General features: G+C 52.6%; 1 protein-coding gene across 5 annotated transcripts in view; it reads left to right on the plus strand.

Annotated features, from left to right (window-relative positions):
* Positions 1-20,984, plus strand: part of ZNF827 (zinc finger protein 827) — a 192,766-nt gene that overhangs the window by 53,444 nt on the left and 118,338 nt on the right. For all 5 annotated transcript variants that reach the window (XM_056118996.1, XM_056118995.1, XM_056118992.1 and 2 more), the window contains exon 4: positions 2,491-2,941. In XM_056118996.1, coding sequence (XP_055974971.1) covers positions 2,491-2,941 — 451 coding nt within the window. The remainder of the gene's footprint in view (positions 1-2,490; positions 2,942-20,984) is intronic.

Here is a 20,984-nt window from a genome sequence, read left to right on the forward strand (position 1 = left end):
TCCTGGCAGGGCTTGAGGGTTCATGTGTGGTGCCGGGGATCAAACTCAGGCTGGCTGCGTGCAAGGCAAGTGCACTACCCACTGAGCTCCCTCTCTGGCCCCCGTAAAGAGGGATGATTTTAAAAGCCGGTGCTGGGGGCAGGAATGTGACTCAGTGAATGGTAGCGCTCAAGGCTCACAGGTGTGAGGTCCTGGATTGAGTCCCCGAAACCAGCAAAGCCAACATGAGGTGAAAGAAAACTCCTGGAATGGAACATGCTTTCCTCTAGAGGGGAGGCGCGAGGGGCCGGGTCTGGGGGGCTGTGTGGTCTCTGGAGGAGGTATGTGTCAGCACCAGGAGATTCCTCACGGGAACACCACACCACACCTGCTGCCCCATGAGTCGGTCTCACCTGTCCCCGCAGAAGGCAGAGAAGCCCGTGAAGCCCCGGCCCCGGACTCCCTGTCCCGTGGTGAACCGGGCTTGGTGCTCTGTCCTGCTCCTTTTCCCAGGAGCTGCTGCAGAACTTCTGCGATGGGGCGGGCTCTGCTCCCCCCCCCCCACAGCCCTCCCTCCGCTCCAGGGACGCTGCTGAGGGGTCCCACCGAGACCTTGGCCACCTGTTGGCTGCACCTGTCAGGGCCCCCTGCTGTGCCCGGCGCATTCCAACTTGTGCGTTTGTGTGTGAACTGGTGGAGGAGACTGAGGGAATCTTCCCAACCCTAAAAGATACAAGGGGGAGGGGTGGAGGGGGGAGAGAGAGAGACAGACAGACAGACAGACAAAGACACAGAGAGACAGAGACAGAGATACAGAGAGACTGAAAAAGACAGAGACAGAGAGACCAAGAGAGAGATAGAAACAGACACACACACAGAAGGGAAGAGGGAGGGAAGGAGAGAGGGAGGAAGACAGAGACACAGAGCACAGAGACTGAGAAAGACAGAGAGACAGAAACAGATAGAGAGAGAGAGAGAGACAGATGTGCACGCACACACACACATACATACATTCACACACACACATACACACACTTCACAAGGTAACTTCTGCTGACACATTCAGGCTCCCGGGGGGGACCCGGAATCTCTGGTCCTTTTTTCTCAGAGAGCCACGGTGGGGTGCTGTAGCGACAGGTTCTCACCGGTCCCTTTTAATTTCTTCTGCTTTCGTTGGTCACTTGGAGTTATTTAAAAGTGTGTGCCTGGGCCAGTGCATAATGGTCTGGGATTGCATTCAGCATGCATAAGCGGTGCGAGGAAACCTGGCTCTCTCTTGCCCGGGTTGCGAGTGGTCCCCAACACACTCTTCTCTGTGGGGAGGCTGGGCCTCCCCTCCCACGGTGGTCACCGGCCCGGAGCACAGTGCCCGTTAGTTTCCAGTCACTTGGTCGGTCGTCCTGCCCACACACGGCTCCTGCGAACCATCTGCCCGGTCATCAGGATTAGCAGGCCTTCTCCCCAGGAGGGCACACCCGGGGTGGTGGGGACGGTCACCTACCAGCTGCAGCCAGGCCTGCCTGAGCCAGCGCCACCTGTTTTCAGTCATTTGATTTGGGAATGACGGAAGGCAGAGGAAACACTGCATTTTTTTTTCCAGGCTTGCATGACTGCAAGTGAGACTGGAACTGGCTTTGATATTTTTTTTTTTTCGTTTTGGGTTACACCTGGCGATGCACAGTGGTCACTCCTGGCTCTGCACTCAGGAATTAACACATGGCTGTTATTGGGGAACATAAAGGATGCTGGGAATCGAACCCGGGTCGGCCGCGTGCAAAGCAAACGCTCTACCCACTGGGCTATCGCTCCAACCCCTGGAACTGGCTTTGAAAGTCCTCTTCTTTCCTTTGCAGATAGCTGCGTCTGTCCAACCAGGCTGGGAAACAGCGGTTTCCTTGGGTGTCCTCGTGCTGAGCCGACCTGGGCACCCCCCTTCCCTCCCATGGCCCCGGGCTCACGCCCCGTACCCCAAGTCTCAACTTCCCAGTCTCTGACACGGGAAGGCCACGGAGACATGATTTTCCACTCTTCATTACCTAGGGAAGCATCTTGAGCCCTGAGATGAGGTTGGCCAAGCCGAGCTGATTCCCTGGGTGACAATTAGCGGCGACATGCAAAAAAGTATTAGGCTGGTGTGTGCAGAATTATTGGGCGGGTGACCTCTCTGACCCCCCACCCCCACCCCACCCCTGTGTAATTATGTGAGTCTGCACTGTGCTGGGTTGTTAACGCGTCCTCTGAGGAAATGGGATGATGAGGAGGTGAGGGTTCCCCAACACCTTCAAATCAGAAAAAGGGGGGATGTCTTTTGGCCGAGGGTGAGCAGGACCTGAATGGCCCTGCGCTACATGTCCGGGTTGGCCTGGAGCACGGCCACGAGATGCTCTTCCGGGAGTGGCCACCCCTGGACCACTGTGGGTCCCCCTGCGAGGGGTGTGGGGGGTGGGCGGGGGGGGGTGGTGTGAGTGGCCGGGGGCAGGGCAGGGCTCACTCTGGTTGCCTCTCCCGCAGGTCCATCAGCACCAGGACCGGGGGGAGACCTTCCAGTGCCAACTCTGCCCTTTCACCTCCTCGCGCCACTTCAGCCTCAAGCTCCACATGCGCTGCCATCAGCACTTCCTGAGGACAGAAGCCAAGGTGAAGGAGGAGATCCCAGACCCCGATGTCAAGGGTTCGCCCCACCTCAGTGACAGTGCCTGCCTGGGGCAGCAGAGGGAAGGAGCAGGGACAGAGCCCGAGAGGACTAGCCAGGGTGGGGCCGGCGTCTCGCCCGTGCTGGTGAAGGAGGAGCCCAAGGAAGATAACGGCCTGCCAGCCTCCTTCCCCCTGAGCGCCGCCGGCAGGCCAGCCAAGCACACAAAGCTGAAAGAGCCGCCCGAGTGTGTGGCCAGCGGTGCGGCCGCCCTGTTCAGCCAGGACATCTCTGTTAAGATGGCGTCTGATTTTCTCATGAAGCTGTCAGGTACTTGCCCAGGGTCGTGTCTCTTCTTCCCTCTCCCTCTCCCTTCGCCCGTCTCTCTCTCTCTCTCTCTCTCTCTCTCTCTCTCTCTCTCTCTCTCTCTCTCTCTCTCTCTCTCTCCCTCTCTCTCTCTCCCTCTCTCTCTCCCAGCGTTCTCATCTCTGACAGGAACTGGTAGGCCCAGTCGATCGCCAGAGACCCCCCCCCCCCCCCCCCCCCGCTGGGGTGAGAAATCCTGGCGTTTTTCCTTCCAGCAGTCCCATGGGAGTCGGTCTTGCTGTGTCGGTTTTGGATTCAGAGACCCTAGGGGTTGGGGGTGGGGGGCGAGGAGTGGGCTCACTGGGTAGGGGGCTGGCCTGGCATGTGACTGACCACCCCAGAGGCCCCGCAGCCTTCAGCAAGCGTGATCCCTGAGGGTAGAGCCAGGAGTAAAGCCCTGAGCACCGCCAGGTATGGGCCCAGAGCCAAAGCAGACATGGGCCGGAGCGATAGCACAGCGGGGAGGGCGTTTGCCTTGTACGCGGCTGACCCAGGTTCAATTCCCAGCATCCCATACGGTCCCCAAAGCACCACCAGGAGTAATTCCTGAGTGCAGAGCCAGGAGTAACCCCTGAGCATTGCCGGGTATGATCCAAAAAGAAAAAAATAATAATAAGCATCAGACAGACAGACAGATGGATGAGGGCTGAGGGTTTCCTGGTGGTTTCCCCCCTTTCTGGATTGTTTCTGTCAGGAACAGGTAACAGGTGAACCAACTTAGTGGCCTTCCTTTTTTCTTTTTTTCTTTTTAAAATTTGTGGCATCTTGAGCCCGCCCTATTTAAGTTGCCTCCATGTCAAGTATTTAAGAGTGTTTGTCTGGACCGTGTCATTTGGCACCCGCCGTGGTCGTAGCTGGAACGGCACCATCCACAGACTGCTCCTGGGAATGACAGACTTTACAGATCGGAGCACGGAATTGGGAACTTTTACATCCCCCTGCTCCCCCCCCCCCAGGGGGAAAGTTTCTCACTGTGGTTAAAATATACCTAATATCAACTGGAGCCATTTAAACCTATTTTTAAAGCGCCCTGTCTCCTGGCATGGGGTCCGCTCAGAGCGGTCTGCCCCTCCCTCCATACTGGGAACCTTCCCGTTATCCCAAACCCAAACCTTTCACCTGTGAAATGAATAATCACTCCATTTCCCCACCCTAAAAAGTTAATCACACTTTTACTTTCCATCTTTATGTGTTGAACGACTCTAGGGATTTTGGATAAAGTTGAAACGCAAAACAAAATGCCTTTTGGGAAAAAAAGATGGCATCTAAGTTCGAAAGATTTCACCTTGTGGCTTGACATTAGTTTCACCAGTCCACTGACATGCTTCTCTTGCTTCTTAAAAGTCTGATTAAGTTGGGGAGTTGATCAGGGAGGGGTGGGGTTGGGGGGGGGGGCGCTGCGTTTTCCGAATCTCGCTCTGGTTCAGCCCGTGCAGTGTGGGCGGGTGCTGGTCTTCGGTGCGTGTTTCAGAGTCTGATGTTCTGTTTTAAAGGCGATGTGGCGAGTAGGGAAAGGTCGGCTGAGAATCGCTTCTGTCTTCCACTGAGGATAGTCCCCGCGATGACTTCCGAATGCCATTTCAGCTCTTTGGAGATTGACAATACCCTTTTAAATGGGGAATAATTGGTCACCGCCTTCCTTTAAAGGGACTGTGCGGAGCGTTTCATTAAATGTCATCGCCAGGTGAATTCCAGGGTCAGTTCCTCTGAAGTCCCTTCACCGTGACTCTTCCCTCCGCTCTTCTGCAGGGCCCTGTCACCCCCGGTCCTCAGCCTCTTATGAGCGCGAGACACTGGTTGGAAGGGAAGAGGAGAGAGAGAGGCAGGGCATGGAAACGGGGTGCCAAGAAGGAGCCTGGGGGAGGGGGGACAGTCGTGTTGGGAAGACATCACCCTAGAGCCACCTGCACTTGGCTCTGGCCCAGTTAAAGGGGGTGAGGGGGGCTTCTCCTGTCCCTCTTCTTTTCCGTCTCCTTCACCGCAGTCTTGGAGGAAATGTGCTTTTAGAGATATGCAGTTCGACACTTTGGGATTTTTGAAAACGGGGGGCCATGCACATTTCTGGTTTGCCTTTTGGCTGCGGATCCTCCCAGAACTCACTCCCGGGGACTCCTTTCTGCTTTTCTGCTCAGGGGGCGCCCGTTCTGAGATCTGGGGCTGCACCCCTCCCGGAGAATATGTTCCTCTGCCTCAGGACACCGGGGAGTGCGGCAGTAGGAATTCTGAGTGAGGGCTTCCTCCTCCTTCTGCAGGCCAGGAAGAGGCTGAGGGGCCTGTTGGGTCTTTGGCTGAATCACCGGTTCCTGATTTGCCGGGCGCTGCTGGCCTGGGCTCCCGGGCACTGGCTCTCAGGCTGTAATTAGCTGCAGAATCGGTCTCAGGGAGCCCAAGACAAAGGCAGGGGCTGCCCAGAGCCAGGGCTGCAAATACTCAGCCCCAGCGGCAAAGCCAGTCGGTTGAGGGGGGTGAAAGAATGTGCCCCAAAGCCTTATATTGTGATCTGTTTTCTCAGGCAGCTATTGACGGGGACTTGTTTACGATTTGGCAGCTGGAGTGTTTACTGACTGATCAATGGGCATAAGAAAACAGATAACAAATGCACACTATTTATGCAAAAGGCCCATGCCGCTATTTTATGGTGGCTTACTAGAGGTCCTGGAACCTGACTTGTATGCACTGTTACCTAGCAACCTGGTGGAAAGTCACCGGGGAGTGAGATGCATTGGTAATGTGTGTGTGTGTGTGTGTGTGTGTGTGTGTGTGTGTGTGTGCGCGCGCGCACGCACACGAGCGTGCAGATTCGGATGTAAATGTGAAACTTGGTGACTTGTGGCAGTGCAGTTCCCGGAGAAGATGTGTTCAAAGGGAGGGAATACATTTTCTGGAGGGATCTTTCCCATCCTTCATGCCTGCCACCTTCCCCTGCTCCCTGAGAGCTGCTTAGCATGGGGGAGGGGGGAGGGGACTCTACCTGGCTGTGTCAGTAGATCCCAGAGGCTGAAATCGCAGGGAACCGCAGCTGAGTTTCCACGCTCTGGCTTTCGGGGGGCAAGTGGTGGCCCCATCCCCGGGCGTCATAACAGCGCCATTGTTCTGGCGGGCTCCGTGCACCTGCCGGGCTGCAGGGCGCAGCTGCTGGGGGGTGTCTGCCAGTCTCGGTGCCAGCCACATCTCTGTCTGCAGCGCCGGAGGCCGGGCCAGATGCGAGCCTGCACATACCTACTTGTTCCTCGGAGCGGGGCCGGGAACACTTGCTTCTTTCTTGCCGGGTGATGAAGCGGGGTCTCTTTCTTGCTCCTTCGGCGAAAATGAGGCAGAAAGATGACTGCACGGAACCCAGCGGGGTCCAAAGTCGGTGGCGGGATGGGGGCTTTTAAACAGACTCGGATTCCTGCTCCTGCCCCCCGGGAGGGAGAGGGTCCCCCAGCAGCCGAGACGAGAAAACCCCTTCTCTGTGATGCCCGCCCCTCTCAGCCCAGAGAGGCGGTTTCCACCTCCCTGGCCACCTTCCATCTCTCTCGGGAACGCGGACACTCTCGGATCATTGCATGGTGGAGAAGGGGTGATGCCTTGATCAGGTGACTTGGGGACTTTCGAGAGTGAGGTGCTTGGCTCACCCCAAGTTCCAACTGCCTTGGAGTTTGTCTTCCATTCCCAGTGGCGACTTTCCTAACCTGGGCTCAATATGAGACTCTTTCAGGAGTTTCATTTTTTTTTGGGGGGGGGGGGGTAATGGGTGCATACCCAGTGGTGCTTAGGCCTTACTCCCAGCCCTGTGCTCCCTGACAGGGCTCTGGGGGCCATACACAGTGCCAGGGATCAAACTAGGGTTGATTGCCACCATGCAAGTGTCTTCACCCTTGTACCAGCTCTCTGGTTGAGTTTCTTTAAAATGCCAGGACCGCCCTCATCCCCCCATCCTGCTCTGTGCCCAGGAATTGTGGTCCAGGGTAGGGTCTGGGTACAGATTTTCATTTTATTTTATTACATGGGAGGATATGTCTCCCAAGCGGTGCTCAGCAGGTCCAAGGGCCATTCTGATGATTCTTGGCCAGCTAGGTCGGGCGATTGAATGTGAGGGTTCGAGACCATGGTGCTGAGCCCAGCTTCCGAGGCTGCACTTGGGTGCTGCTTGGGGGCCATGTGGTCCAGCATCATGTGTGTGCTCAGCTTAACCACTGGACCACCTCCCCCCTGGCCCTTGGTACTCTCTCTCTCAAGTTCATGACGAATGTCCTGTGCAATCCCAGTTGGGCCCCACTTACCTGAATTAGAAACTTGGCAGCTGGCAGACAAGGTGCCACGTGGACACGTAATTTTAAGGGGACTTAATTTTCTTTTACTGCTTTCTATCCATGGAAAGGGCCACAGAGGTATGAGATGGGTGTGAGACACTTGTCACAGGTCAAGGGTGACTGTGTGAAGAGGAGGTGGTAAGTCACCCCTGCAGGTCCCTGTGTTTGTCTCATGCCCCAAAGAAGCATCCTGAGGCTGTCCAGTGGGGACCAGCTCATCGCAGGACCCACCTCCAGCATCTCAGAGCTGGGCGCAGCAGCATGAGAAGCCTGATTAAATGTGGCCAACTGCGGCCTTACATCATTTTTGCTTTCTGAAAATGACACTTTTCAAGATAAAACGTTTCATTCCAACTCTCCAAATTGCAAGCAAGCAGTGGACAGAAATTTGGCAAGTGCCACTGTTGGCCAGGAATAGCATTTTTTTGTCCCTGGGTTTTTTTTTTTTTTTTTGAAAATAAACGATAGAAGTCTTTCAGACTAATTTTAATTTGGAAATGGGCACAAGCTTTTGACACTGTCTCCCGCATGAATGCTGAATTCATTTCACCAGGAAAGATGGACTTCTGGTTTTTGTTTCGTTTGGGGGCCACAACTGGCGATGCTCAGAAGTTGCTCCTGGCTCCACACTCAGGAATCGCTCCTGGCGGTGCTCAGCTGGAATGCCCAGGATTGAACCTGGGTTGTCCACCTGCAAGGCAAATGCCCTCCCCACTGTCCTATCATGCCTATGATGCCGTGTCCAGCCCTAGATAGTCTTCTTTCTATTATTTTTTTAACTTTTAAAAAACATTTTTAATTGAAAAATTTTAACTTTTTTCTTTTTTTGAATCACTATGAGATAGACCCTTACAAAGCTGTTCATGATTGGATTTCAGTCATACGGTGTTCCAACACCCATCCCTCCACCAGTGGACGTGTCCCAGCACCAACCAGTGTCCCCAGGTTCCCTCTCATTACTCCCCACTCCCCACCCCCTGCCTGCGTCTATAGTAGGTGCTTCTCTTCTCTCTCTCTCCTCCCCTCTTTTTGGGCATTGTGGTTTATAATACTGATACTGAAAAGTTATCAAGAAAATCCCTTTACCTGCTTTTAACCCTCAGATCTTGTCCAGCGTGACAAACTTTTTTTTTTCTTTCTTTTTGGTCACACCCGGTGATGCACAGGGGTTACTCCTGGCTCATGCACTCAGGAATTACTCCTGGTAGTGCTCGGGGAACCATATGGGATGCTGGGAATCGAACCCGGGTTGGCCGCGTGCAAGGCAAATGCCTTACCCACTGTGCTATTGCTCCAGCCCCAAGATGGACTTTTTTTTTTCCCAAGATGGACTTCTTAAGGTAGCGACTTGTACATGGGCATAAGCTGAAGCCTTGGCGATCTCCTTTAGCAGAGTGTCTCTTGTATGGATGGCGAACCTGTGGCCACCGCCTTTGTCCAGGTTGCTGTTGCCCTTTTTCATGTCTCGTGCTCTTGGGTGTTCCAAGTTCCTCGGTTCCAAGTTGCAAGTGTTCCAGTGTTCCAAGGCAGTCGGGCCATGATCGGCAGTTGCCGTCATGGGTGTTGATGCCGTGTCCGGGATCAAACTCGGGGTCTGGGGTGCACAGAGTGTGCGCTCAGCCCTCCCCCGGGCCGTCCTCTCTTCCAGCCTTTCCGAGACGCCCTCCCAGTTCTGCTCTGGCAGCGGTGCCGCCTCTCCTGCCGGATTGCTCGTGGCAGCCTTCCTGTGCCTCTTCGCTCGGACCCCTCTTTTGGTGCTGCTGGTTAGAATTTGGCATTGTGGGGTCCTGCACAGGCATGTCTGATGCACACTTAGAGTCACGCTCAGCCTGGGCTGCTGGGTCTGGGGTTGGGCTGATGGCCTCACCCCTGCACACAGGCCTTGGCAAAAGCCTTGTCCTGGGCCTGCCTCTGTTTCCCAGTTCTGCTGGCCGCTGGCCCTCACTACCCTCCGGACGCATTGCATTCCTGCTGTGCCAGGCTGCCCTCCAGCTGCGGGCGGCTTGCTCGCCCTTTGCAATTCTGGATTTTCTGGACCCCAGAGGTGATTCAGAGGAGAGGGCAAGTGTGATGTGATTCTGTTTTTTATTTATTTATTTATTTATTATTTGTCAGTGACCTAGGGGCTCCCCGAGATGAGGGGGCTTATGTGAGTCATTTGGCATTTCAGGAACACAGGCCCCAGGGTGACACACGTGTGCCGACTTCCAGGGCTTCCAGGGATCGAGACTTTCCCAAGCACTTGTTGTTTATTTGGTTTTTCTTAGCAGCCTTAACTTTGGTTTCTTCCAAACTTCACTTCACGTCTTTGCTTTTATGAGGTGTGTGTGGGGTGGCGGGAGAGAGAGAGAGAGAGAGAGAGAGAGAGAGAGAGAGAGAGAGAGATTAACACCCCACCCCATCTGCTTCTCTGAGCATTGCTGGGGAGTTTTCACTTCTTTGAGCACTATTCCCAATACCCGAACGCTTCACCCCCAGACAAAAAAAAAAAAAAAAAAAGAAAGAAAGAAACCAATTGCACGTTACAACAAATGAGGAGAAGTATAACTCACACCAGTGCTGGATGTTTTGTTGTTTTGTTTTCTTGATTTTGTTTTTGTGTGGAAGGCTTGGGCCTCACCTGGTGGTACTCAGGGCACTGTATGTGATGCCAGGATGCTTTTATGAAGCACTTTGCTTAACTCCTGTACTTTGTTTCAGGCCCATGGTGCTGGTTTGGGGGTAGGGGTGAGGGGTGCTGTTCTAGGGACAGAGAGGCTGCCCAAGCATTGAGAGGCCCTGTCAAGGGCTACTGCTACTTGTGGGACTTAACAAAGTGTTCCTGCTCTTACTGCGTGCTAGAGCTGTTTCAGATTGTATGTGTTTGGGGATATGATTTTCTGGGTTATTTGGGGAGAGTCTAAGAAGAATCAGGAAAATCTTTCCTTCTAAATGAATGGCTGGAGGGGCGGGGGGGGGCTGGAGCTAGGCCCTTTGCCTTGCACACTGCCAACCCAGATTCAATTCCCAGCATCCCATATGGTCCCCTGAGCATCGCCCGGGGTAATTCCTGAGTGCAGAACCAGGAATAACCCCTGTGCTTCTCTGGGTGTGACCCAAAAAGAAAAAAAAATTAAATTGAAAAACAAATTGAATGGCAGGGCCAGGGAGGTAGCTGGGAGGGCTGGAGCGCATGCCTAGCAGGAGAGAGCTCCGGGTTCGAGCCCCAAGCCCCACCACGTCTGGTCCCTGAACAAAGCCAGGCATGACTCATAGGGACCTTTGCTCAAAGCCGTTTCAAGTCCCGCAAAGTTTCAGCAATCCGCCCTGCTTTGGGAGAGGATGAAGAACCTGTGTTGTGGTGTTATCGCCGAGGAGAGACCCACGGAGGTGAGAGAGAGCCATTCAAACCTGCCGGCCCATGCGTGCCAAGCTCTGGAACAGTGAAGCGGGCACCATCTGGGGACCCATTACCCACTGCCCCCCTCCCCAGTGCCATCCTTGACCTGGCAATCGCAGTCCCAGGGAGACGGGCCCTGTCCTCTGCCCTCGTCTGTGGTGTCCAGTAAGCCGAGGACCCCGGCCTGGTGCCGCTCCCCGAGGCGTGGCAACCGGGCTCCTCCTCTCCAGGCTTTCCAGGAATCCCTGGGTCCGGAGAGAAGGGACAGGGAGTTGACTGTGTGGCCACAGAACTTTATCCTCCGCAGGTTCTTTGTCTCAGAACAATCAGACCGCTGAGGAGGCCCTGCAAACCGGTCGTGGCCAGAATCCAGCTCTCTCCCTCCTCACCGTGCGGGGGGAAGAATAACCCTGCTTCTGACCTCGTCCCCAGAGCAAATGTATTGATCTTGCTAGGGGAAAAGAAGTCTGTGTTTCTGCAGACCCAGTCCCGGGCCTCTTCTCCTCTCAGAAACGCTTTCTCTGTTCTCCTGGATGCTGCCGCTGTGACTGGCGTTAGCTGTCAGGACAGCTACATCCGAGGCCTCCGACTCAACAGATGGTCTCCTGTGGAGCCAAGCCCCGTGCCCCAGGTGCCTCCACGGGCCTATTGTATAGATGTGGACGCTGAGGCCCGAAGGCTTTGGCTCCATGGGGCCGCAGGACTCGGCTGCGCCCGACAGCAGAGCTTGGCTCCTGACCACTTAATTAGCTATTACCTAATTTTTTTTCTCAGTTGAGCGAACTGTCTTTTGACCTCCGTCTGCTTCACTGTTTATTTTCCTTGGCTTCAAACCACGGCATCATTTCTAATGCATGCTAATCCAGTCACCGATCCGGACGCGTCTCTGTGCCTTCGCAGCACATCCGCCGTCCATCTCTGTCTCGCTGCCCGCTCCTCTCACCTGGCCGGCCTCCCCTAGCTCCTCCCCAAGACCCCGCCACCCCGGCTGTCCCCTGCTCCAGGCCCTCCCATGCTTCGGGGACCCACCTTGCTGTCCCTTTCGGATCAGTCTGTTTCCCTGTCTCGCTTCTCTCCACTGAGTAAATCCTCCAGGAAAATGTGGCTTTTCTTTTTAAAAAAAATTTTTATTTTATAATTTTTGCTTTTTGGTTCACACCCGGCGATGCACGGGGGTTCCTTTCAGCTCTGCCCTCAGGAATTACTCCTGGCGGTGCTCAGGGGACCATACGGGATGCCGGGGATCGAATCTGGCATATGCAAGGCCAATGCCCTACTCACTGTGCTATTACTCCAGCCCCAAAATGTAGGTTTTCATCAACATTCACTGCTCTACCTCCGCCCCTCTCGGAGAGCCTGGCAAGCTACCGAGAGTATTTCACCCACCTGGCAAGCTACCTGTGACGTATTCGATGTGCCAAAAACAGTAACAACAAAGTCTCACAATGGAGACATTACTGGGCCCACTGGAGAAAATCGATGAACAGGAGGACAGTAACAGTGACAGTGACCCTGCAGGGTGAATCTCTGCCTTCTATCCTACAGTTTGTTTCAGTTTGGGCTTGGGGCCACACGTGATGGTGCCCAGGGCTCACTCCTGGCTCTGCGTTCCGGGCGGGACTCAGAGAAACACGTGCGATGCCGGGATTCGGGGCCTGGTGGTCTGCATTACAAGGCAACTTACATAAGCCCTGAACGATCTCTCTGTCCCCGTCATCATCCTTAGAGTCCCCTCACTCCCATGAGGACAGCCACTTTATCTCCCTCTCCCAGGGGTAATGGGGAACTTTTCTGAAAATGACAATCGTGTCATTAAAACCAAATGGCAGCTTTCACGCACCTCTTAACCCACAGTGGTTTCTGTCTTTATAGAGAATTTCTCCAGTTTTTTTTTTTTGGGGGGGGGGGCGGTGGTAGTGTTTCTGTGATATCTTTACTGATGGCAAATTGTAGCCATCCTTCGATGAAGACTTTTGTTCTCAATTGTTCAAGAAAACCATTCTCTGGGGCTGGAGCGATAGCACAGCTGGTAGGGCGTTTGCCTTGCACATGGCCGACCTGGGTTCGATTCCCAGCATCCCATATGGTCCCCCAAGCACCGCCAGGAGTAATTCCTGAGTATATGAGCCAGGAGTAACCCCTGTGCCTCGCCAGGTGTGACCCAAAAAGCAAAAAAAAAAAAAAAAAGGAAAAGAAAGAAAAACTATTCTGTGCTGTTCTGTTATCCCACCCCCCACCCCCCAGTACTTTCAGTGATACTTGTTTTCTTTATCCCCCTGACTGGTGCTTGGATTATCACCTAGTTCATTCTGTTGCCTGTGTAGTAGTCTTGCCTCTTCAACCATATTTCAAGTCGCCATGGGGGGCAGTGGGGGGCGGGGAGGGAGGAGAAATCACATCCTTTTGCATCACTCTATCTTGGTACCATCCACAGTCCATGGATTAGAAGCAAGATATGCCATCCGTCATGTTGCAGGAGGCAGATTTTCAGAGGTGGTGATATTTTACTTGGGAAGATTCTCAAATTCACCGCCAGCTCCGTAAGACTGTCAGGAAGGAGGTGGGTGGCAGAGAGTGGTGCTTTCCAGAGTGGAGAGAGAGCATAAGGACTGTGTTCGTCTCGGGTTCTATGACCCAGGCCCTCCGCTGCGAAGGCCCAGCCGAGGAATTGGAAGCGTTGGCACGGTGGGTCCCTGACCACACCATCCCGCTTCTTTTGCTTCGATCTTGTGGATTGCCCGTCTGGGCCTGGCCCGCCAGGGCTGTCCCAGCTGACTCATCCATCTGCAAGCCCTTGGCAGGAGGACTGGGGGGCCGGCTGCCCGTGGCTGGCCTCTGCGGGGGTGGCCTGTCTCTCTGCTCCCTCGGGTCCCGCCTTCAGTCTGCCAGTCCAGACCTGCTCCCCTGGCGGCCAGCCACGTTCAGAAGGACAGAGGCCACGTCCAGACCCAGCCCGGCATCTCTCCACCCGCCTTCTACGGATCAAAGCAAACCACAGCTCCCGCCAGATCCCCAGACTGGGAAAACTCAGCCCCTCCCACTTCTAGTCTCTTTAGGAGAAAAAGACCAAATCTAATAGCAGCCACATGGGGAATCGGCGTGACTCTGAATCCTGAGGTGGATGGGACAAACTGAAAGTGCATGGCCCATGCTAAGGAGTGGGGTAGGGTCTGGGATTAAGGCACCGTAGCACCGTCCTCCCGTTGTTCATCGATTTGCTCGAGCGGGCCCAGTAACGTCTCCATTGTGAGCCTTGTTGTTACTGTGTTTGGCATATCCAATACGTCACGGGGAGCTTGCCAGGCTTTGCCATGAGGACGAGATACTCTCGGTAGCTTGCCGGGCTCTCTGAGAGGAGCAGAGGAATCGAACCCGGCTTGGCCGGGCTGGCTGCGCGCAAGGCAAACGCCCTACCGCTGTGCTATCACTCTAACCCAGTGTAGTATCTGGTATTAAAAAAAAAAACAAAACAAAACACGGGTAGGGGTGGGGGGCTGCCTCACAGGACAAGAGTGAATCCATATGACACTTTCTTACCTCTAGGTGTTTTCCTTGCTGTGACAGAGGTTCTTTGATAGAATGGTTGTTGTGGTTTTGTTTTCATTTTCGTTTTTGGACCACTTTTGGTGATGCTCAGGGCTTACTGCTGGCTCTGCCCTCAGGGAGCACTTCTGGTGGTACTTGGAGGACCACATATGGTGCTGGGGATCAAACCCGCGTCAGCCACAGGCACTGCAAATGCCCTACCTATGGAGATTAGCGTAAGAGCTCTCTGGCCCCTATAGAAGGGGTTTTGTTTGTTTGTTTGTTTTCAGTGAGACCCTATTTTGTTTTTAAATCGAATTCTATTGATTCACTGTTGTTGACAATACTGTATAATTCGGGGTGGGCATCTTCACATCTCAATGTGTGTGGAGACTTCACCTACCCACCCCCAGAGTCTCAGCGCCCTCCCACTGTCAGAATCAGCCCTTGTTCCCTTCCTCCTCACTCCTTTTGCCCCCCTCCCCTCTCCCACCCACCCCGAGTCACCACCATAGTTTTCAGCATAAGCCAGAGAGCTTTGCCCCACTTTGCCAGTTCAGTCAGTTCTTGATGGGAAGGGCCTGAGCGGCTCATGGCAGAGGGGTGGTCTTCAGGAGGGAGGGGTCGGGATGGGCGCTTTAGAGTCCTCCTGCCACCCACCTTCTGCCCTCAGTGCTTTCCACCATGACAAGAGCCTTTGAAAACATATCTGGACAACCCAAATATCAGCGCAGGGATGGAGAAGGGCGAGCTTAACAGTCAGAAGGAGATGTCTCTTGGAGCAGGCGGTCACCCAACTTTCCCTGGGAAAGTGCTTGGAAAACACCCTCTTCCAATCTGGAGATTTTCTTTCCGGGGTCAGGTCACCACTTCATGGCCGTTCTGACAGCCAGTCACCTTGTGGCCAGTCCCACATTCCAGTCGTGAGATATATTAATAGCGTGGAATTCAAAATTCAGTTTTCTTCCCCATCTCCTCGTGATTTGATCGGTTTTCCAGGACTTGCGCTTCCTGCTTCCGACCAGCGAGCTATCCCGTCCATCCGTGAAGTAGCTTGCTGCAGAGGGCTCCGTTGGCTCACTCTGTGCTAGCTTGAGTAGCAGGGCCGCCCCATCTCTGTTTGTTTTAACTTTCTCCAGGCTCCACTCACTGTTGTCACCCTTGACCCTGCCCCAACAGCTATTTGGTTTTCCTTTGTCACTGCCTACGGTGCGTGGAGCAGCTGACAGAGGGAGGGCCAGTGTGCGAGCCTGGTTCGGGTTCAAAGATCCTGCCCCGTGGCCAAGGATTAGCCCTCTCGGAGATGAATGAGAAGTGGGGAACGGTTAAAAACTTCACTGAACACGAAGGGTAAAACTACTTACGGGAATTTAAGTAGTTTACCTTATGAGGAGCAAGATTTTTAAATGTTGGACTAATGTTCTAAGCATTCGGTTTGAATATAAGAAACGTAAGCCCTGAAAGGAATGCTCCCTTGTCACTAGTGATTTAATCAAACTTTAACTTTCCTTGGGCCAGAGCAATAGCATAGCGGGTAAGGTGTTTGCCTTGCATGCCGCTGACCCGGGTTCGATTCCTTCGCCCCCTCTTGGAGAACCCAGCAAGCTACCGAGCGTATTCCACCCACACGGCAAAGCCTGGAAAGCTACCCATGGTGTATTCGATAAGCCAAAAACTGTAACAACAAGTCTGACAATGGAGACGTTACTGGTGCCCGCTCAAGCAAATCGATGAACAACGGGAGAACAGTGCCACAGTGCAGTGCTAGCTTTCCTTATGATTTAGGAGGCAGGTTCCCCCCCACCCCCACCCAGAGGGCATCAGATTATCAGAAAGGCCCAGAGCCCCGGCCAGAAGACCAGTGAGGGAACATGGGCAGTTGGAACCTCGAGTGTGTGGCCTGGAAAACTGAGATCCTGGCTCGGTTTTGTCTTCACGAGCTGTGGGATTTTTAAAGTGTCGCAGCAGCACACGGGGTAAGGTGTTTGCGTGGTTGGCTGTAGGCAGCTGCCCTGGTTTGACCCCCCACACCACGTGGTCCCCTGGGAACCCACCAGGAGCAGCTCCCGAGAACAGAGCCAGGGGACAGACCCTGTGTGCCCCGAACCATTGTCCCTCACCAAACACTGTGTCATTAGCTAAGCCTCTGTTTCTTTATCAAAAATAAGGGAAAGGAGAATAGGGGCGGTTTTCTTTTTTTTCCCTTTCTTTCTTTGAAACGTGAACCTATTTTTTTTTTAACCACGAAAATCACAGGTGAGACCCAGTGTAGAAATTATATGGGGCTTTAATCAGCTAATCAGTGGCTGAATAAATAGCAGTACTCCTACATTAAAAAAAATTATATGGGATACTATGTTTGAGGTTCATGTTTTTTAAAATCATTTATTTATTGATTTTTGCTTTTGGGGTCACAACCAGATATGCTCAGGGGTTCCTCCTGGCCCTAAACTCAGGAATTACTCCTGGAGGTGCTCCGGAGACCATATGGGATACCAAAGATTGAACTTGGGTCCACCGCGTGCAAGGCAAACACCTTACCCTCTGCACTATCACTCCAGCCCCTATTTTATTATTTTTAATAGAATCTAGCCATTAGGAAAATGTGGTTGGTTTTGATGAGCACAGGTCACAAAATCAGTAATGATGGGATACGTTCTTATAGCATATAAGCATCTAGTATTTGAAAATGGAGGTGGCTGGGGGCGTCTTCATGCAGTGCCTCTCGCGGGGAGATAGTGGTGTTGTGGGGGGCTGGCCTGTTGAGACCCTGAGTTAGATTCTGGTTCCACTTTTCATCCTCTCCACCTGCTCCTCACCCCTGTCGCCTCCACCTTCAAGTTGTGGCTTCTATTAAAAAAAAAAAAAAAACAGTTTTTATTAAACTGCCATTCACACTGGACCGATTTGGCGAATGAGAGAAAATTGTTAGTAATTTACCAGTCAGGCTAGGATCCTAATCATTCAGGATTAGGCTTCTTGAAACAAAATAAAAAGGACCATGATAACAAGAACTTTTTGGCTACAATGTTGCGAGCGCTGAGCAACTACTCTTGTCTCACTTTGTGGCAAATCCCAGAGGAGAGAAGAAAGGTGTGTCTCACGCTTTCTCAGTGCATCATTTGCGGAGTTTCTCCATTGGTCTCCTTGGTTTTCCTCAATGAACTGTTTCATTGAAACGTACTCAGTTTCCCTGGGCCGTAGATTCCTCATCTGCCCAGGGCCTGTAGTTACAGGGACTTCGCTCGGAGAACCGTTGTGAGGATGGGAACAGTGAATCCGAGCAAACCCTCAGCGCATTGCCCGGCTCTGGTGAAACACTTAGGAAGTCACTGTTTGAGGTTACCTACAGAGCTACAGGTTGATATGTCTGAGCTGTAAGTAGAAGCTTCACCAAAGCAGGTACCCTACAACCTGCCACCAGGATGGTGCCAGGGGACTGCATCTGGAAATAATTTTGTTTTGAGCATGAAGAAGCACTTGCCTTACTTGTGGTTGACCTGGGTTTTGATCCCTGGTACTGCATGTGCTCCCCTGGGCATCTCCAGGAGTGATTCCTGAGCACAGAGCCAGGAGTAAGCTCTGAGCACAGCTGGGTGTGACCCCAAAACAAAAGCAAAAATTTATTATTGTTTTGGGACCCAGAGAGATAGTACAGAAGGTAGGGCACTTGCCTTGCACGTGGCCGACCTGGGTTCGATCCCTGGCATCTCATAGGGTCCCCTGAGCACCTCTAGCAATAATTCCTGAGTGCAGAGCCAGGAGGAACCCCTGAGCACTGTCGGATGTGGCCCACCACCACCTCAGCCCCCCACAAAAATGAACAAACAACAAGAAACAAAAAACCTTATAAACAAATCAATTGTCAGAGACAACCAGTTTTGGAACCCTTGTAGCCGCAACTCCTAGGATTCCTTGGAACCCTGTCTTAGAAGGTGAAGACCACCTGAGCTGCAAGTTCGGGAGTGACTGGAATTCTCGGGGCAGTGTCGACATTCGCAAACGTGCAGACTCACACACAGAGTTTCCTTCTCCCTCCTCAGTGGGACCCCGCAGACCAGGAGAGAGCCCCCTCGCATTCGGACCCTTTCTCCTCTCCCCTCCCTCCAGCCACGCCTCTGCAAGGTGCTTCCTCCTCCTCCTCCCGCCCCCCCCACACCTTTCCTTCCTCACCTGGTGGCCTGCTTTCGTGGGGGTGAACTCTGCTTGCTTTCTAAACCCACTCTAGCTGCCTGGGTTAATTTCCCTCTTCAGGGCGCGTGGGCAGACTCAGGGAGAAAGGAAAGGGTGTTTTCACCCAGAAAACTCGGGGTTTCGTGCTCTGGTGAAGCCGGAAGTGGGGGGTAGGTGGGGGCACGCCCGGTTGTCTCTTGAGACCTCGGTTTCCTCCCTGTACAACGAAGATTGTAATAATACCATTCTCCTGTACGACCCATTCAGTGTCGTTGCTCAGACGCGGGTTGTGTGTGTTCTGAGAACAAATACTGACTCGCTGGATTTCTCGAATGACAGAACTTCCTGTCAGGTGAGGTGGCGGATGGAAGGATTCTCCTGTGAGCTAATGACACCTTGGGAGCAAAGGGGGGGTTTCTTTGTCGACTCACTCCTGCCTGTTGCCATATGGCACTTGATAACCTGTTTAGCAGCACTGGGCCACGCATCGGTCAGTGGTCCTGATGGCTGTGGCTACAGTGGCCTGTTCCATCTGCTGTAGGAAGACACACACACGCACACACATGCACACTTGGACACGCATGCACAAACACGCACACACACCCCCATGCACGCATGCACACACACACACACACACACACACACACACACACGTCTCGGAGGGCAAGTCTGTGATTATAAAATAGGAATAATTCCTGCTATAGAATTGGAATTGTGGAGTTATTTTATCCCAGTCTTTTCCCACGCTTTACCCCGTATTACCCCTTGACTTTTCTTTGTTTTGGGGCCTCACCCAGTGGTGCTCAGGGGTTTCTCCTGTCTCAACACTCAGGAATGACTCCTGGCAGGGCTTGGAGCGGGGTGCTGGGGAGTGGACCTGGGTTGGCTCTGTGCAAGGCAAACAAATTAATTCCCTGCCCATGGCATCGTCTCCCCGGCCCCATTAGTCTTTGTCTTGAATCTCCTTTCTTTTATATTGCTAGGGAGACCAGAGGGCCACAGCTTACAGTGCTCGGGTCTTACTCCCGGCTTTGTGCTCAGGAAGCACTCCAGGCAGGCCATGGGGTTCCCTGTGTGGTGCCGGGACCCCACAGAAGGCAAACATTTAACCCATGGGCTCTTTTTCACCAGCCCCCAACTTGCACGCTTCCTGAGTCCTGCAATAAGAGAGCCCGTTGGTTTCTTTGAAATGGTAACCCGACTCTGCCGAGCACAAGAAATTAGCTGTGTCTGAAATTCATAAATTAGCTCTAAAATGTCTGGAACAAACCGCGTGGAGAGGGGCCCCTTGGGTTTCCTCCCTGTGATGAAAGTGAAGTAGCTGCAAACTTCAGGGTCCAGAACAGATGCCAAGGTCTGTGCTAGGATGCAGAGAGCGGCCGGCTCGCACCCGAAACTTTCTGTGGGTGCCGAGTCCGGTGACCTCGCAGAAGTGAGAAATGCCTGTTTCTGCCCAGCGGTTTTGCCGAAGCAGAAAGAAAACATTATTCATTCCGTCTTTCTTTGTAGGAAGAAAAGAAAAGATTTTTTTTTCTTTTAAGTAAAAGGATTACAAAAGAAAGGCACCCACTCAGTCTAATTAATTTTAAAATACGGGGTTCAAGTACTTGTGTCTGTACAAATATTTCTGGGGCCTGGAGGGGAATAGGGTGTCCTTGGGTTTCTGTTTCTACCAATTAAAACCTGGGCAAACAAGTGTTTCCCCTCTTGTTTTTGGATATGCCACTCACCGTATTTACATTTTCCCAGTGTGTAACAAGTTTTATGTCCTTCTTGACATTGTCAGAATAAAATGCAGGTATGAAGTGCCTTGCAAATGTGTAATCTAGTAGGATAGAGCTGGCCTGGATGGTTTTGGTTTTCTTTTTAACTGTCTGTGATGTTCTGCTCTACCTAGCTTGGACGACAGTGGACTAACTATGGACTAACACACACACACACACACACACACACACACACACATATATATATATATTTTTTGGTTAAGTCATATGTAACATTTTTTTTTGTTTTGTTAGATTTTTTTTTTTTACCACTTATGATACTCAGGGGTTATTTCTGGCTCTCTGCTCAGGAGAGATTCCTGGTCATAGCAGGGGGACCATATGTGGCTCCATTCTCGGTTGCTGGCAGGATGCAGGCCAGTGCCTTAACCCACGTGCTATCTCTCCATATGCTCCTACAACTTCCTTTTATCTTTTGAGAGGTCTGACTAATAATCCCAGACGTTGGGATTTTCTTCTAGGCTCTCCTAGAGTTTCTTGTCTCTTTCTTAGCCTGTTTTATTTTGGGGTGTGTGTGTGTGTGTGTGTGTGTGTGTGTGTGTGTGTGTTTTGGTTTTATAAATAATAGAGCACTGGTGCCTATTAAAAACCCCATAACCATGTACCTTATATTACACTTCCCCAAAGAGTCAGTGTCACCAACTTAATGGAAAACACACTATTTAATTATTTTGCTGTGACTAATAAGGGTTTCAGGAAGTAGCCAGCATAAAAGCCCGGAAAGAGAAGAAGTGTTCAACATAAACAATGAGGAACTGGGGATATGGCTCAGAGGACTGGAGCACTGTATCCCCGCCAGCACAGCTGGGGGACCCACCCCCCAAAGCTGGACAAAATAAAAAAAAAACCTT

Source organism: Sorex fumeus, unplaced genomic scaffold, assembly GCF_029834395.1.
Source record: "Sorex fumeus unplaced genomic scaffold, SorFum_2.1 ptg000039l, whole genome shotgun sequence".
Lineage (NCBI taxonomy): Eukaryota > Metazoa > Chordata > Mammalia > Eulipotyphla > Soricidae > Sorex > Sorex fumeus.